The 18068-nt window shown below is 48.8% G+C and overlaps 1 protein-coding gene across 4 annotated transcripts in view; it reads right to left on the reverse strand.

Moving 5' to 3' along the window:
• The window catches only part of LOC135220585 (lysosomal cobalamin transporter ABCD4-like), a 274508-nt gene that overhangs the window by 127933 nt on the left and 128507 nt on the right, over positions 1-18068 (reverse strand). For all 4 annotated transcript variants that reach the window (XM_064257839.1, XM_064257838.1, XM_064257840.1 and 1 more), the window contains exon 6: positions 1853-1978. In XM_064257839.1, the coding sequence (XP_064113909.1) occupies positions 1853-1978 (126 nt within the window). The remainder of the gene's footprint in view (positions 1-1852; positions 1979-18068) is intronic.

The raw sequence follows: 18068 nt of genomic DNA on the forward strand, positions 1-18068 counted from the left end.
ATATCTATATATATATATATATATATATAATATATATATATATATATATATATATATATATATATATATATATATATATATATATATATATATATATATAATATACATATATATGCATACATATACATATATAATACATACATATATATATATATATATATATATATATATATATATATATATTATATATATATATATATATATATACAGTGGTACTTCTATATACGAAAGTCCCAGTTTATGAAAAATGCAAGTTATGAAAGCAAATACGAAGGTTTTTTTGGCTCTACATACGAAAATAATTCAGGTTACGAAAGGTTGTTGCTGTAAAGTCCCGAGATTCGCCCGGACCGCCGAGAACAATTTTAAAACTCGCACCCCGCCAACTGAGTAGACTCGCCACCATCCTCCCACTCTCCCATTGGTTCCTGATGCTAGTCACTACCATAAGATCCTGCTCTCCTATTGGTCAGCATCTCTCCCATTGTGCTCTACGTAAAGGCATTCTTTTTCGGCCACTCAGTAGCAGCATCGTTATTGTACGCACAAGGAATTCGTTCGTTCACATATACGATTTCGTTTGTTAACATAAATTCGTGTTAGTGATTTCGTTGTACTACTTTATCGTGTTTGGTGAGAACTTAATTAGTATACTACATAACTTAATTACGTACAGTATAGTCATGGGTCCCAAAAAAGTTGCTGAAGTTCACGGAAAGAAGAGGATGCTTTCTATGGAGACAAAAATGGAGATTATCAAGAAGTATGAAGCTGGCATGCGGTTGAGTGTGACCGCTAAGGAATATGGCCGAAATCCGTCGACAATAGTCACCATCCTTGAGCAGGAGGAAGCCATCAAAGCAGCTACACCTTCCAAGGGCATGACTATATTGTCCAACAAGAGGAGCCACTTGCACGATGAGATGGAGAGGCTGCTTCTTGTATGGATAAAAGACAGAAATCACTGGTGATACGATAACCGAGACGGCAATCTCCCACAAGGCCAGCGCTATTTTCGGCGATTTGATTGCCCAAGCCGAAGATGACGGAGAAGAAGGGACATCGACGCCAACCCCAGACTTCAAAGGCTTCTCATGGGTGGTTTGAAAAATTCCAGAAATGGACTGGCATCCATTCGGTGGTGCAGCATGGGGAGGCTGCCAGCTTGGGCACGAAAGCGGCCGAAGCCTTTATTAAGACGTTCGACGAGATGACGATCAACAAAGGCTACTGTTCTCAGCCAGTCTTCAACTGTGATGAGACTGGCCTTTTATGGAAAAAAATGCCTCGTCGGACATACATCACGGAGGAAGAGAAGAAGCTACCCGGCCTATGAAAGACAGGCTTACGCTCACACTTTGTTCGAATGCCAGTGGGGATTGCAAGGTGAAGCCCCTACTTGTTTATCATTCGGAGACTCCTCGAGCCTTCAAGGTCCACAAAGTGCTCAAGGAGAAGCTTCCAGTGATATGGAGGGCTAATGCGAAAGGTAAGGTTCCACATTTTACTACATACGTACATATGTACGTACAGTATTTCACATATACCATGTACACTAATACACTTTACTTACAGGTCAGTCACAGTTACATAAGGTGTTGAATGGTCCAAATTGTTGTATTTCATTGTTTATTGGTCAATTCAGCTTTATAATAAAATTTACTGTGGTGATTTTGTTGAGTTTGGAACGAATTAGGCAATTTACATGTAAAATGTAGTTCTAGTTACAAAAAAATCAGGTTACAAAGGCCACTTCGGAACGGATTAATTTCGTATCCTGAGGCATTACTGTACACTGCAATTGTTTTAGCAATTTTACTAAATCACAGACATGATAACATTCACTTCTTACCTAAAATTTCCTTCACGTTTTTCTTGCCTTACAACAAACTTCACAAGCGGAGACATCAAAAACTTGTTAACAACAGTTCCAACAAAAAACATGCCATAGATAGCTAGCAATCCAAGCCATCCTGCCCTGAATAAAAGAGGAAAAAAAGGTGAAACACAATGATAAAAGACAGAACAAAAAATGACATTGTTATGATACAATAAAGTTTCATACATACTTACCTGGCAGATATATACATAGCTATAGACTCCGTCGTTCCCGACAGAATTTCAAATTTCGCGGCACTCCGCTACAGGTAGGTCAGGTGATCTACGCCCTGCTCTGGGTGGCGGAGGACTAGGAACTATTCCCGTTTTCTAATCAGATTCTCTCTTCCACCTGTCTCCTGCGGGGAGGCTGGTGGGTCTTCAATTGTAATATATCTGCCAGGTAAGTATGTATGAAACTTTATTGTATCATAACAATGTCATTTTCATACATTCAACTTACCTGTCAGATATATACATAGCTGATTGACACCCTTTGGTGGAGGGCAAGAGACAGCTAACTAACTGACTAGACAGGTAAACAACATATGTTGTAGGTATAAATAAACCTTAGTTCCTACCTTCTTAGATGGAAAGACTTCGTGGCTACTGCCCAGGATCTGCTTCATCTCAAGAGCCTTAGCGAGATAGTGATCTGTGGCCAAGAGTTCTGTGATCTGTCGATGGGGTCTCTTCCACTTACTCGACAGAACCTAACTGGCGTTTGTCAATGGGAGCACATCCGCTTATATGACAACACGCATTTATTTAAGGAGCACACAACCAATCCCGATCACCCGATCCTAACCCGTGTTAGTTCTAAGATTGCCTAGAGTTATCCCCAAACTCTTAGCAAACAACCACAAACTCGAAACTCATACATACAAAAATAACAAATTTTTTGTACCCCTCTAATAGTCAGATGTCACTCGATTTTCAAATGAAGCGAAGTGAAGGCCGCTTGTGCGACAACTGACACTCCCATACACCGAAAACACGAGAACACATCCGACAAGAGGGTTACGTACACAATTTAAGGATTGGTGCTTTCTCCTTTACCCAGAACCGTCTGTGCTGACACAAACGGACCTAAAGAAAAACATTTATCATACGTAACTCGCACGTCTTTTAAATAATGGGATGCAAACACAGAGTTGCATCTCCAATAAGTTGCGTCCAAAATGTTCTTGAGTGACATATTTCTTTGGAACGCCACAGAGGTTGCGATTGCCCTAACTTCGTGGGCTCTCACTCTCAAAAGTTTAAAAGAATCATCCTGGGACAATTCTTATGAGCTTCTGTGATAACACTTCTAACAAAGAAGGCTAAGGCGTTCTTGGACATTGCTCTCTTGGGGTCTTTCACTGAGCACCAAAGACCTTTTTGCGAACCCCCCAACTGCTTCTTCCTGTCCAGATAAAATTTTAGAGCTCTAACTGGGCAAAGGGATCTTTCTGCCTCTCTGCCCACCAAACTAGAAAGTCCTTTCACTTCGAAGCTCCTGGGCCAGGGATTCGAAGGGTTTTCATTTTTGGCAAGAAAAAGGGACTGAAATGAACAAATTGCAGAGTCTCCTTTGAAGCCAACTCTTGATTCAAGGGCGTGCAACTCACTGACTCTTTTTGCCGTTGCAAGAGACATCAGAAACAAACACTTTCTAGTGATGTTACGAAACGAAGCAGTGTGAAGTGGTTCGAATTCCTCTGATGATAGAAATTTAAGAACCACATCTAAGTTCCAGCTTGGAACCTTAGGTTCAAGTGATTTTGATGTTTCGAAGGAACGAATGAGGTCGTGCAAATCCTTATCATTCGTTAGATCTAATCCCGTTTCTAAAAACTGCTGAAAGCATACTCCTGTACCCCTTAATAGTCGGTACCGAGAGATGCGACTTTTGTCTAAGAAACAGAAGGAAATCTGCAATTTCGGTCACAGAGGTACTGGAAGAGGACAGCTTCTTCGACCTACACCAGTTTCTGAAAACTTCCCACTTACTTCGATTGGTACACTCGCCTAGTAGATGATCTGCGGGCTCTAGCAATTGCGTTTGCTGCCTGGCGAGAAAAACCCTCTCGCTCTGACAAGTCTTTCGATAGTCGAAGGCAGTCAGAGCAAGAGCGGTAGATTTTGATGGTACCTCTCGAAGTGGGGTTGTTTGAGCAGATCTATTCTGTTTGGAAGAGATCTGGGGAAGTCCACCGTCCATTCCATCACCTCTGTGAACCAAATTTGAGCTGGCCAATACGGAGCAATCAGAGTCATCTTGGTTCCTTCGGATGCCACAATTTTCGACTCCCCAGTTCCCCCAGTATCTTGAACGAGGGAAAAGCGTAAACGTCTATCCCTGACCAGTCCAGGAGAAAGGCGTCTGTTGCATAAGCCCGGGGATCTTCCACCAGGGCACAAAATGTTTCTATCCTCTTGGAGAGGAATGTGGCGAAAAGATCTATTTGAGGCTTCCCCCACCCCCAAAGGAGCCAAAGGCTCTGACAGACTTCTGAGTGGAGTGTCCATTCTGTGGGAAGGACCTGGAACCTCCTGCTCAATCTGTCCGCTCTCACATTCCTCTCGCCTTGGACAAACCTTGTTAGAAGAACTACCTTCCTTTGGTTCGCCCAAATCAGTAGATCTCTTGCCAGCTCGTACAGAGCAAAAGAGTGCGTCCCTCCTTGTTTCTTGACATAAGCCAGAGCTGTCGTATTGTCTGAATTTATCTGTACGACTTTGCCTCTGACTATGTGTTCGAAGCTCTTTAGCGCCAGGTGAATTGCTAAGAGCTCCTTGCAATTTATGTGCCATGACACCTGTTCTGCCGACCAGGTGCCTGACACTTCTTTGGATCCCAATGTTGCCCCCAGCCCGACTCCGAGGCGTCTGGAAAACAATGTCAGGCTTGGGTTCCGTACTTGCAGGGACACTCCTTTGTTTTCCTTTAATGGAATCAACCACCACTTCAAATGATGTTTTATTTCTTCCGAGATTGGAAACGTGTCTGAGAGCTGACCTGTCTTCCAACTCCAACTTCTTCTTAGGAAGAACTGAAGCGGTCGAAGATGTAATCTTCCTAGGAGAAAGAACTGTTCGAGCGAGGAAAGGGTTCCCAAAGGAAGGCTCAGCCATTCCCTCGCTGAAGTGCGCTCTTTCCCTAGAAAGTTCGATACTGTGGCACAGCCTTTCTTTATTCTCTCTTGAGATGGAAAAACTCGAAAACCCCGAGAATCCATCTGAATCCCCAGATAAACCACGTTCTGGCTGGGGATCATCTGAGACTTCTCGAGGTTCACGATCAATCCCAATGATTTTGTCAATTCTAGTGTTGTTGACAGGTCCTCCAAACACTGCTTTTGCGACCTGGCTCTGATGAGCCAGTCGTCCAGGTACAGGGAGACGTTTATCCCTTTCAAATGTAAGTGTCTTGCTACATTTTTCATCACGTCTGTGAAGACTTGAGGAGCCGTGGACAGGCCGAAACACAGGGCCCTGAACTGATAGATTCTTCCTTCGAACATAAATCGAAGGTACTTCCTCAACGAATGGTGGATCGGGATGTGGAAGTATGCGTCCTGAAGGTCTAGGGACGTCATCCAATCCCCTTGCCGCAGTGCTGCAAGGACTGAAGCAGACGTTTCCATGCTGAACTTCTGTTGTTCGACGAATTTGTTCAGCGCACTTACGTCCAGTACCGGTCTCCATCCCCCCGAGGCTTTTGTCTACAAGAAACAAGCGATTGTAAAACCCCGGGGAGCTGCAATCCAGCACTAGCTCTATTGCTCTTTTGTCCCACATCTGTTCCACCATCTGACGAAGAGTATCCATCAGAACAGGGTCCCTGTATCTGGCGGACAATTCCCTCGGTGATGTTGTCAAGGGAGGAATGTCCTTGAATGGGATGCGATACCCCTTCTTGATAATCGACATCGTCCAAGGATTCGCTCCTATGTCTTCCCAGGCTTTCGCAAAAGAATGTAACCTGGCTCCTACGGGTGTCTGGAGGACAGAATTCTCACTTCCCTTTCTAAAGGGACGGAAGGAAGACCTGCCCCTCTTTTCGGTTGACTTCCTTCTGGCGATCGATCTAGTTGGAAGACCTCCTCGAAAGGGCTGCTGCTGAGCTGGGCGAGCCCCTTTCTTTTCCTCACTAGCCACAGGCCTATTCTTCCTTGAGGATTGTCTAAGGAGATCCTGGAGGTGGCCTTTTCAGTCAGAGAATGCGCGATATCCTTCACCAACTGCAGAGGGAAAAAGGTGTTCAGAGAGAGGCGCAAAACAAATTAAGGCGGCTCTCTGCCGAAGGAGAGACGGCCTTCGTGAGGAAAGCACTGTGAACCGCCCTCTTCTTTAAAACCCCTGCACCAAAGAGGGAGCATACCTCAGCCGATCCATCCTGAACAGCCTTATCAATGCAGGCGAGGATGCTATTTAGGGTTGTTTCTGGGTCGAGTTGTTCCTTTTCCTGAGATTTCTTGGCCAGAACCCCAAGGGACCAATCTAAGAAGTTAAAAACTTCTAAAGTGTGAAAAAGTCCCTTGAGGAGGTGGTCCGTTTCCGAAAGCCCCCATGTTACCTTCGCTGCATTCAAGGCGTGCCTTCTCGACGAATCCACCAAACTCGAGAAGTCTGATTCAGCTGAAACGGACAGAGACAATCCCATATTCTCTCCCGTTTTCGTACCAAATGCCTCTCCTCCCTGTAAGTTTAGCGGGAGGCATACAAAAGACCGTCCTTCCTAACTCCTTCTTCTTCTTGAACCAGGAGTCAAGAGATTGTAGAGCCCTCCTCATAGATATAGCAGGCTTCATTTTAAGGAAAGAGGAAGACTTGTGTGTTTTCGTGCTCGAAAACAGAGAGCGTGGAGAAGGGGGAGCAGCTGGCGTCAAAGAGTCTCCATATTCCTCCAATAGAAGGGACGAAAGAACTTTATAATTAGAAGATCCTTCCTTCATTTCGTCCTCCGAGGCATCTTCTGGGTTGATAGGCTCGGAAGGAGAAGGCTCCCTTCTTTCTTCTGACTCTTCTCTTACTCTCTTACGAGTGTCAGGCTCTTCATACGAGGAATGCGCCTGGTGTACAGCAGGAGTATCTCGCCTGGGAGGAGTAACGTGTTTGGAATACTCCTGGCGCTTGGCAGGCGCAGAGCGCCTCGAATACTCCTGGCTTCTAGTAGGCGCATTTTTGTTCAGAATACTCCTGGCGCGTGGTAGGAGTATTAAGTTCAGAATATCCTGGCGCCTGGGAGGAGTATAAAGCTCGGAATACTCCTGGCGCCTGGGAGGAGTATAAGCTTCGGAATACTCCTGGCGCCTGGGAGGAGTATTCAGTTCAGAATACTCCTGGCGCCTGGGAGGAGTATCTAGGCCCGACGACTCCTGGCGCCTGGTAGGAGCACGTCGTTGCAAATACTCCTGATCCTTAGAATGCGTCTGATGTTTAGTAGGAGTATTGATTCCGGTAGGCGCTTCCCGTCTCACAAGCGCTCTACTCCTAACAGGATCTTCCTCTTCAGCTAACTCTTGGCGCTTGATTGAAGATCTTGAATGTTGTACTGGCTCGTTGCGCCTACTCGGAGCCTGGCTTCTGGTTGGCGCCCTACTCTTGACAGGAGTAACTTCCTTTCTTACTTCTCTCCTGTCTAACGCATTGCTCCCCCCCGAGATGGCCGCTTGTGCGACAACTCCTCTGAAGGGTGCGTCGCGCCCGACAGGAGATCGGTATTTAGATCTTTTAATAGGAAGCCTATCATCCTTCTTACGAGTAGGCTCCTTATAAAGAGTTCCTACTAACGAGGCTAATTGCTCTTGCATATTCATCAATATTCTCCTGGTTGAGGAGTCTTTCGAACCAGGAGGGAGATCTGGAAGGCGCTCTAGGATCCCTTCCAGACCCAGAGTCTGAATGTATTCTCGCCTTCTTAATTACCGAAGGCGCTCCTTCTTCAGAGAAGCGTTCGGGACTCGAATTGAGTTCATGCTCTTTCATACTCCTCTTCAGCGGACGGGAAAGTTTCGACTCCTTCCATCCTCTTCTCGGAGAAGGCGAACTAGACGAAGAAAAGCACTCTCGAAGGACGCTTTTCCTATAGCGGTCCTTGGCATTATTTGATATGCTCGATTCTGCCGAAGGGACGCCTGATCGTTGGGGATTCTCCACAACCCCCGTACGGCTTTCGACATTCCTTCTCCTCCGGGCCAGGGAGCTTGGAAGAGGTCTAGGCCTGGGAGCGTCGCAGAGACGACCAGACGCCCCCTCCACTACACTGGGGAACACTAATATCACTAGCGAAACCACATTCACTTTCCTTACCTTCCATGCTGCGACCTTTTCCTGCATTTTCTGAAGGGAAGCTCTAAGTTCTGCTATTTCCGAAGCAGAACTAGAGGGATTAGCAATTTGTGAACGGGCTGAAACAGAATGGGCATGATTATCAGAGGAAGAAGCTACAGAACTAGATAGTAAATCATGAGAAGCAGACATTCTGCGGGTTTTATAAGCCGCCTTCCTCTCTCTATCTTTCTCTAACTTCTTCAAGTAAGAAGTTAGATTCTTCCACTCTTGTGCACTCAATTTCTCACACTCGTCACACGTATTCTCAATTGAGCATTCAGCCATTCTACACCCACTACAAGTAGTGTGAGGATCTACCGAAGCTTTCGGAATCCTCACCTTACAGCCCTCATTCACACACACTCTGAAACTAACACTAGAGTCAGACATATTCACGAATTCCAAAAACCAAGTCCAAAAAACAGTCCACGATAGCGAATGCCAAACAACGATCCAAGTACGTCACCAAATATCAGCGAGAGATGATCAAAAGCTTTGCGAAAAACGAATTCTAGTCAGGAGGAAGTAACAACAATGTTGATACCGCCGGCGACAGAGAGAATCTGATTAGAAAACGGGAATAGTTCCTAGTCCTGCCACCCAGAGCAGGGCGGTAGATCACCTGACCTACCTGTAGCGAGTGCCGCGAAATTTGAAATTCTGTCGGGAACGACGGAGTCTATAGCTATGTATATATCTGACAGGTAAGTTGAATGTATGAAAATGATAAACAATGCATGTCACTGGCTGATTTTCTCAACACAGAAAACAAATTAAACAATGCAAGTTTCAAAGAAATAAAAACACATGTAGGTTATAGAAGACAAAATACATACCACATTCTTACAAAATATTTCATAATTTAAACACTGAAATTTTCATTACATATTAGAAAAATGAGGGAGTTCATAACATTACCAACATCAGTTGTGTTCCCTAACCAACTAGTATAATTTTCACTGAAAGGTATGCCCTGTTATTTATTTCAGCACTGAATGAAGTCCAACACCACTGTATATGCTCAAGCGTCAGAAAAACTGTAGCAACATACAAATGAATGCCCAATCTCTTGAGCTATATACAGTGGTCCCCCATATTCGAGTGGGATGCATTCCAGTCCCCCCATGAATAGTTAGAACCCCCGAATGGTTGGAACCCCTATAAAAATGCTTAAAATCTCCTATTATGTTAGTTAATTCAAGAAAAAGCCACTAAATTTTTATACCTGGTTTTTTTAAGTTTTGTTTTATCACAAAAAGTGCATTTTATGATGAAATTGATGAAAAAAAAAACACAGGAATTTGGGGATATTTTTCATAGAAAACTACCGCGAATAGGCGAATTTTCCGTGAATAATGCGGGGAAATGTTCCCGAGAGAAATCCGCGAATCCAGAGAACACGAATACGGGGGGCCCACTGTATATATGATATGAGGAATTAAGTGCTTTTGAACTTCTTACCTTGGGTAATAAAATCAGGATGAATTTTATACATTTATGACTGGAAGTGAAAACTAGATTCCTACAGCTTCTCAAAATCAAAAAGCAATAAAAAGAGAAGTGAAACATACATTCCTTTTTAAAACAACTTTAATTACCCCTAACATACACAGCATGTCATACGGCATACATACTGCATATCGACAGAATTTTCAGCAATTGGCAAATGGTATGCCTTAGGCTCGTATCCAAGAACAAAACATTTTCGCTGTAATAAGAAGCCTTGAATTTCAAAGCAAAATTGTTATCTTGATCAGCAACAGCTAATGTATGGCATAAATTTCTTACTAGTGTCCCCTGCTCTTCATGAATTCAAAGCTTTCTGAGATCCCAGTTATCAACAAGACCCCAAGATGCAGTGAAAATAACAGAGTGAAGCAATAAATTCTGATTCTTCTACTATACCGTATATACTCATGTAACACGTGATCTCGCATATGTGACCCCCAGATTTTCACCCTTAAAAAATTATTTGATCATGTATCTCATGTAACATGCGGGTTTAATTTTTGCGATCAAATTACAATAGGCTAACCTCTTTTCCTTTTCTTTATCTATCTCATTTTCTAGTTAGGCTAATCCCTTTCCCTCCATCTCTTTATCTATCCCATCTTCTAGTAAAGTTAAAAAAAAAGTAAAAGAGAATGCTAAAAGTATCGTTAGTAATGTTATACTTTTTGTGTAAACGCATACAGCCAGAAACCGCTGATTTGCTATGAACATCCAAATCTGATAATAACAGCAGTCTGCTTGCATTTCAACCATCGTACACTAGTAAAAAATTACAGTTTTTATGTTACAAATGACGTTAAGTAGAATAGGACTGGTATTTTTTACATTAATATATCCTCATTCGCCATGGAGAAAAGATCAGCAAGGGCATATACTGCTAAATTTAAGCTGCTAGTTGCAGCAGAAGCTGAGGACAGAATATTCATCTGCTAACGACTATTATTGTGCATCGGCAACATGGATGAAACTCCGTAAACAAAATTTGAGAGAATTGTGTTTTAATCATAACTATTTGGCATGAAAGAACACATTACAGGCAGTCTCTAGTTATTGGCGATCCGATTTTATGGGGCTTGTCTAGCGCCATAAAATATGACAATTTGTCGAAAATTGCATTTTTCCTAACTATACAAACCTGAGGTCCTTTAACAATAGGAAGTAGCTAGCGGCAGCTGGAACGGTCGTAAGCTTCGAACAAGGGGAGAACGGTAGTTAACTGCTTGTCCGATCGTCACTGGGAGGTAAACAAATCACTTTTGCTTTTGGCCCATGCAAAATACGCAGAGTGAGGGGTGGCATGAGGAGGGACTATATGTAAAGGACCTCAGGTTTGTATAGTTAGGAAAAATGCAATTTTCGACAAATTGTCATTTGTTCCGATACGTAATACAAACCCTCGGTCCTTTAACAATAGGAAGACTCACTTCTTGGTGGGAGGAATCTGAGTCTTTTGATGAACAGACTGGTGTTCGTCCATCCCTGGAATGCCTCCCTGGTCGTAAGAGCGAGGGAGGGATCCAAGCCTCTGTCCGATTGATCGGGGTGTGCACCGCAGGATCAATGGTCAGACCTCTGGGCCGAGTACTAATAGAGAGAGGCAATGCGTATCTCTTTGTACTAGCATTGTAAAAGAACTTTTTCCTTTACATGAGCAAATGTAAAGTAATGGGTTTGTCTCATGTAGGCATCCACTTTCTCCCCCTTGTTGGAGAAAGTGGTGGATATACACTCCTATCTCTAGTTAAAGAGATAGGATGGAGCTCTGTTGAATAGCTTACCTGCATCTGACTCCCTTCCAGCAAGGTAACGACCGTATCCCTCTGCCCACAGGTAGAGGTAGAGAAAGATGGTGAAGAGAAGCCAGTCACTCTCTCATTCGCACATTCATTCTCCCAGTCATACCAGGAATCGATGCTGTTCTGCCTGCTCGGGTGTGCTGGGTAAGCTTACACAACGTGTTGAGCAGCCACCACAGGTCCCAAGGAAAAAGTATCCAAGGACTTGTGGGCAATATCCCGAAGGTAGAAGGACGTGAAGGTGGTCTGGTTGGCCCAGACACCTGCCTTCAGGACCTGCGCCACGGAGAAGTTCTTACGGAACGCTAAGGAGGGTCCGATACCTCTGACTTCGTGGGCTCTCGGTCGGAGCGTACGGATGTCGTCGCTACCATCAGCCTCGTACGCTCTCCTGATCACCTCACGCAGCCAGAAAGAAAGCGTGTTCTTGGAAACTTCTTTCTTGGTAACCCCAGTGCTAACGAAGAGGCGTCGACACTCAGGCCTGAGATGTCGAGTTCTCTTCAGATAGCGCCGTAGCGCCCTCACAGGACAAAGCAGCATCTCATCCGCATCGTTGTCGGTGAAGTCCAGAAGGGAGGGGATCGTGAAAGACTCGAACCTGTCGTCAGGGATCGACGGATTCTGAGTCTTAGCTACGAAGTTCGGGACGAAATCGAGCGTCACAGATCCCCAGCCTCTGGTATGTTTAACATCATAAGAAAGGCCATGTAGTTCCCCTACTCTCTTCGCCGATGCCAGGGCCAGCAAGAAGAGGGTCTTGAGAGTCAGATCCCTGTCTGACGACTCTCGGAGTGGCTCGAAGGGTCTTCGAGTCAAACTCCTAAGTACGAGAGTCACATCCCACGCAGGGGGCCTGAGTTCCCTGGGTGGGCAAGACCTTTCGAAGCTCCTCATTAGCAAGGAGATCTCGAACGAATTCGAGATGTCCAGTCCCCTCAGTTTTAGGACGAGCGCCAGTGCTGCTCTATATCCTTTAACTGTGGGTACTGAGAGGAGCTTCTCTCGGCGAAGAAACACGAGGAAATCCGCTACCTGCTGAAGAGTGGCTCTGAGAGGAGACAGACCCTGTCTACGACACCAACCACAGAAGACGGCCCACTTCCCCTGGTACAACAGCTGCAGAGGACTGTCGTACGTGTCCAGAGCCATCTCTGTTGCTGCGCTACGAGAAAAGCCTCTCGTTCGCAAGAGATGGTGGATAACAGCCAGCCGTGAAGTTGAAGGAACTGGACTGCTTGGTGGTACCGTTCTACGTGTGGCTGGGCTAGAAGGTTGTGCCAAGTGGGTAGCTCTCTCGGTGCGTCCGCAAGAAGAGCCAGCAGGTCCGGATACCAAACGGCTTGAGGCCGTTTGGGAGCCACCAGGATCATTCTGAGATTGGGAGTGACCAGCGCTCGACTGATCACTTTCCGAATCAGACAGAAGGAGGAAAGGCGTAAGCGAAGAGGTTGTCCCAGGGGTGTTGGAGAGCGTCCTCTGCAGCTGCCCATGGGTCCGGCACAGCTGAGAAGAAAACCTGAAGTTTTCTGTTGTGCCGGGTGGCGAACAGGTCTACGACCTGGTCGCCCCCACAGGTTGAAGAGCCTTTCCGCACGTCTTGGTGTAGAGACCATTCGGTCCCTATCACCTGATCCCGACGGCTGAGCTTGTCTGCTACTACATTCCTCTTGCCTGGAATGTAGCGTGCTGACAGCTCTATCGAGTGAGCCGTGGCCCACTCGTGCACCTGCACCGTCAACTGATGGAGCGGAAGAGACACTAGCCCCCCTGCTTGTTGACATATGCCACTACTGTGGTGTTGTCGCACATCAAACACCACTGAGTGTCCCACCAAGCGGTCCTGAAACTCTTGGAGAGCGTTGAACGCCGCCTTGAGTTCCAGGACATTGATGTGAAGGTGCTTTTCGTGATGGTCCCACACACCTGCAGTCAGCAACTCCTCCAGGTGTGCGCCCCATCCCTCGGTCGATGCGTCTGAGAACAGAAGCATCTCCGGGGGGGGAGTGCGTATGGGCACTCCTCTTAAGAGGTTCTTGTCGTCGAGCCACCAGGCTAGGTCCTGCCTCACCTTGTCCGTGATAGTCACGGGAAAGTTAAGGAGGATCCTTGGCCTGAGACCAACTCTCCCTTAGTCTCCACTGGAGAGACCGCAGGTGAAGACACCCGTGAGGGAACTATCTTCCGAGTGACGGACAGATGGCCGATCACGACTTGCCATTGCTGTGCTGCCTGTTCCTGCCGAGACAGGAACCGGCCGCTGCCTCCCTGAATTTGCTGATACGCAAGTCTGCGGGAAAGACCTGCCCTGCTACCGTGTCTATCAGCATACCAGGTACTTCATCTTCTGCTTGGGTTCGAGATCGGACTTCTCGTAGTTTATCACGATCCCCAGATCGCGACAAAACTTGAGGAGTCGATCTCTGTCCTGTAGCAACTGCGAGCGGGAGCTCGCCAGGACCTAGCCAATCGTCGAGATACCTCAGAAGACGTATCCCGTGCGAATGGGCCCAAGCCGACACCAGAGTGAACACTCGCGTGAACACCTGTGGGGCGGTTGAGAGACCGAAACAAAGTGCCCTGAATTGGTACACCGTCCCGTCGAAGATGAAGCGGAGGTACTTTCTGGAGGACTGATGGATGGGTATTTGAAAATACGCGTCCTTCAAGTCCACTGAAAGCATGAAAATCGTTCCCCCTGATCGAGTCGAGCACCGAGCGTGCCGACTCCATCGTGAACCGCGTCGTGCGAACGAAAGCGGTTTCAGGGGAGAGAGGTCTATCACCGGACGCCAGCCCCCCGATGCCTTTCTCCACTAGGAAGAGGCGGCTGTAAAAGCCTGGTGACTGGTCCTCCACGATTTCTACAGCTCGTTTCGCCAGCATGGTCTTGATCTCCTGTCGAAGAGCGTTGTCCTTTGCTGATCCCCGGACATAGGTCTGTAGGTGGACCGGATTGGAGATGAGGGGGGGTGGGGGGCCGAGACCTCGAAGGGTAGTAGATATCCCTCCCGAAGGACGTCTACTATCCAGTTCTCGCGCCGTAGCGCTGCCAAGTCGCCCAATGGCTCGCTAGGCACCCCCCCCACTTCCGGCAGCAGGTGAGGGGGAACGCCGTCCCTAGCGTTTCCCTCCTCGTTTCGACTTCTTTCCAGCACCCCCTCGGGGAAAGGAGGGCTGGGAGGAGGGCTGGTTGCGGCCTCCTCTAGCAGAAGTTGAAACTACAGGAGTCTTCACACGGGGTTTGGACGGTGCAAACCGTCTTCGCCGCCGTGGAAGCGCTAGCCAAGCTCTTTGGTTTGGCCGCAGTCGCTCGGAGAATTGCCCAGTAACCTTCGAGACTGCCTGGTGAACTAAGCGGTCACTCTCGTCAGTGCGCCGCCTTTCCACCGCAGCGTCCACCATCTCTCCAGGGAAGAGAGCTGGGGAACTCCTAGAGGTCCATTTCGAAGCCCGAGTGGCCGCCTCACGCCCAGCCCCCTTGGTCACTCGGGTAAGGACTGCGTCCCTACGTCGAAGAACCAAGTTGGCCCACAGTGGTTAGCAGTCTGATGGGCGAGGTAAGAGATTGCTCTTCCTCCAGACTGGCACAGTCTCCTAAAAGAAGCGTCGTCTTCGAGAGCAGAGCTCCCAGAGCCGGCCGCTACTTTGGATATTGTGAGGGACCACAAATCCAACCCAGGAAACTGCCTGGAATGCTGCCATAGCGGTAGATTCCAGGGCAAGTGCCTCCTGCTGCGAGAACCATAGGTTCTCCGACAGGAGCTGCTGCAGGGACACACCTGGAGTCAGCCTCGCTAACTCCGGGTTAACCTGTTTCGGCAGTATCGGGTCTTCCGAAGGCACGTAGAATCGCCTCTGCCGCTGTAGAGGAGGAGGAAGCAGCTTAGAAGACCGTCCGGACTTTAGCGAGTCCTCCCGTCCTAAGACGAGATTCTCCACCTGATCCAGGACCGAGTCTGCAAGCTCAGATCGCGGTAACCCCACCATCATTTTGGGCTCCCTCTTGGGACCCCAAAATGATTCGAGCCGGGACGTGGGCTCTGCGGTGGTAGCGGCGATCCTTCCGCAAGGTCATTATGCAGACGCATCAGCTTAATGACCTCTGCAAAGTTCCTCTGTATCTCGGGAGTTACAGCGTCTTGTGGAGTAGGACCGTCCAGTCCCTCCAGCAAGAGCATATCCCGCGATACTCCTCCTTCAGAAGGAGGAACAGCGACAGACCCCTGACGGTCGCCTCCAACTACTTGCGCGTACGTTCTGGTCGGCCCTAAAACCGTGCCTGAGCCGTACGGCGTCATAGCTGGGTCACGAGCGGCGCACCTCTCGTGATCGCTCTCGGTACCTCGCTCCTCCCGGTATAGCCCGAGGAGGTTGAAGGTACGCCGGAGAGGCAGACCTGACGCTCCCCCCCTCGCTCGCTGGCAGGCCAGCGTGCGTGGAAGGGCTGCTGCTGATTGTCAAACCCGCGGTGACGGTCGAGCAGCAGGCCTAGCCTTGCCGCTCGCCTGGGGCGATTGGCTCGGCTGAGAACGTCGAGACCGATCTCTAGCGTCAGGCGAGCTGCCGCTGGTCACGTCTCTGCCCTGTCCCATCGGGAGCGGCGGACGGGTGACCTGCTAGGCTCTCTGTCGCGTCGAGACCGGCCAGCGTCCCTCTCGGCGCGTCGAGCCGCTGTACAGCCGTGGCTGGTACCGGCGGCCGCGGGGACTCCTTCCTCGCCTCAACCCGTGGCCGGTCAGCGACCGTCATGTCAGCCCGAGCAGCCAGTTGATCGCATTGCGAAGGAGCGTTCCACTGGCCTGGCGAGAGTCGTGTGCACGACTCTCGCCACAGTCTTCTGCTCCGCGCCGCTGTCTTGACGGCGAGCGAGCTCGGGCGTCAAACTTTGGCTGGACGGTCTTCTTTGGAAGAGCGTCCACTCGGTGCTTCTCGCGAACGAGAAGCGGCCGAGACGGAACCTGGTTTAGCGGCAGAACCGCTAACACCAGGTGAGGACGCACCAGCCGAGGCTGGTGCACCTCTGGTCCCCGTCGACTTCTTCTTTGCAGAAGAAGTGACGGGCCCCGTTCCCGAAGGAACAGGAGGACCAGCAGAAGAGCTCCCCAGCTCGCCTGTGCGAGCCGGGCCCTTAGAAGATCCCGAAGGAGTCTTCTTAGGGGGGGAGGAGGCAACCTTCTTCTTCTTCGGCTGTTTAGCCTTAGAAGTCGAAGGGGAAGGAGAGGCAGCAGACGACGAGAAGACGACGAAGACGACGACGACACCTTCTTCCTCTTCCTCTCTTCTTCGCGCCAGGCTCCGCAGGACAGACGTCAGGTCTTCCATCCAGGAGGGAGCCGGGGCAGTTGCCGAAGCAACAGGGCCCGACTGCACCTGTCCGGAAAGACCTGAGACTGTGACAGCACCACCAACAGCAGGAACAACAGGAACAGGTCCAGGAACAGCAGGAACGGCAGGAACATCTGAAAGTGAATGAGCAGCAGGCACCTGATCTGAAAAGGAATGAGCGGCTGGGACAGCAACAGGTACGGCAGGCACGGCAGGTACCACAGGAGAGCCAGGCGTCCTGTCGGCAGCTACCGTCATCCTCGGCACTGGCGGCAGTTCCAGGGGGGGGGGGTACTCTTTGGGCAGCGGAAGTCCGGGGTCGGCAATACAAAGAACCAGGTGGTGGTGGCACCGTCCTCTTTGGCACGGCAGAAATTGGTTTCTGGATTGCAGCCGTGGGTCGTCACCGACATGACATGTGGTGTGGTGTACACCAGATGCGGTGGCATCTCATATGCTGGTGTCAAGATTGTGGTTGTTGTAGTGGTTACCGCACCATGAGTGACCACTGCCGACCCCGCCAACCGCTGAATCAACCCCTGTATGCTCGGCACTCCCTGCAGTCCCAGCGACTCCCACACCTGTCCCAGGTCGTCCTTCGCTGATGGCACACCTGCGGAAGCAACAGTCTGGTTAGTTAGAGGGCTTCCTCGCGCCTGGGGAAGAAGAACCCCCCCCCAGAGCGGACGGAAGACCCCGAGTACAACTGGACGTCCGGGTTAGCGGCGCCCTCCTCCACACTCGACGGATCGAGAGAGGAGAAGGACTCCGCTACCCCCCCCCGCAGGGGAAGGCGCGAAACGTGGGGGCTGGCCGGGGGGCAGGAAAGAGGACGAAGTGTCCGTTACCAAAGGAGTCACTGGACTTTCCGATGACTTCTTGGGCGGCCTAAGTCTCTTCCTGCCCTCGTACAGCACCCACTGCGCCTCGGACCAATGCATACACGTTACACAGGGCTCGTTGCGGGAGCACTCTCGCCCCCGCCCCGACACGAGTACAAACCTCGTGAGGATCTACATCAACAAACGATCTGAATCCTCCACATCTACGCCCCTCCAGCCCGGGACACACTCTACGGGCGACCGGGGGGCGTGGTGAAATCTCCATTTCTTCTTCACTCATCATAATGATAAACAAAAGAAATGCAAAGTACTTACAATCACTCTGAATTATACAGAAAGAGAGGGCAAATACTCAAACTCAAAGCAAACGACAAAGCGGGCAGAGCGATGA

This window comes from Macrobrachium nipponense, chromosome 2 (genome assembly GCF_015104395.2).
Source record: "Macrobrachium nipponense isolate FS-2020 chromosome 2, ASM1510439v2, whole genome shotgun sequence".
In the NCBI taxonomy this organism is placed as follows: Eukaryota; Metazoa; Arthropoda; class Malacostraca; order Decapoda; family Palaemonidae; genus Macrobrachium; species Macrobrachium nipponense.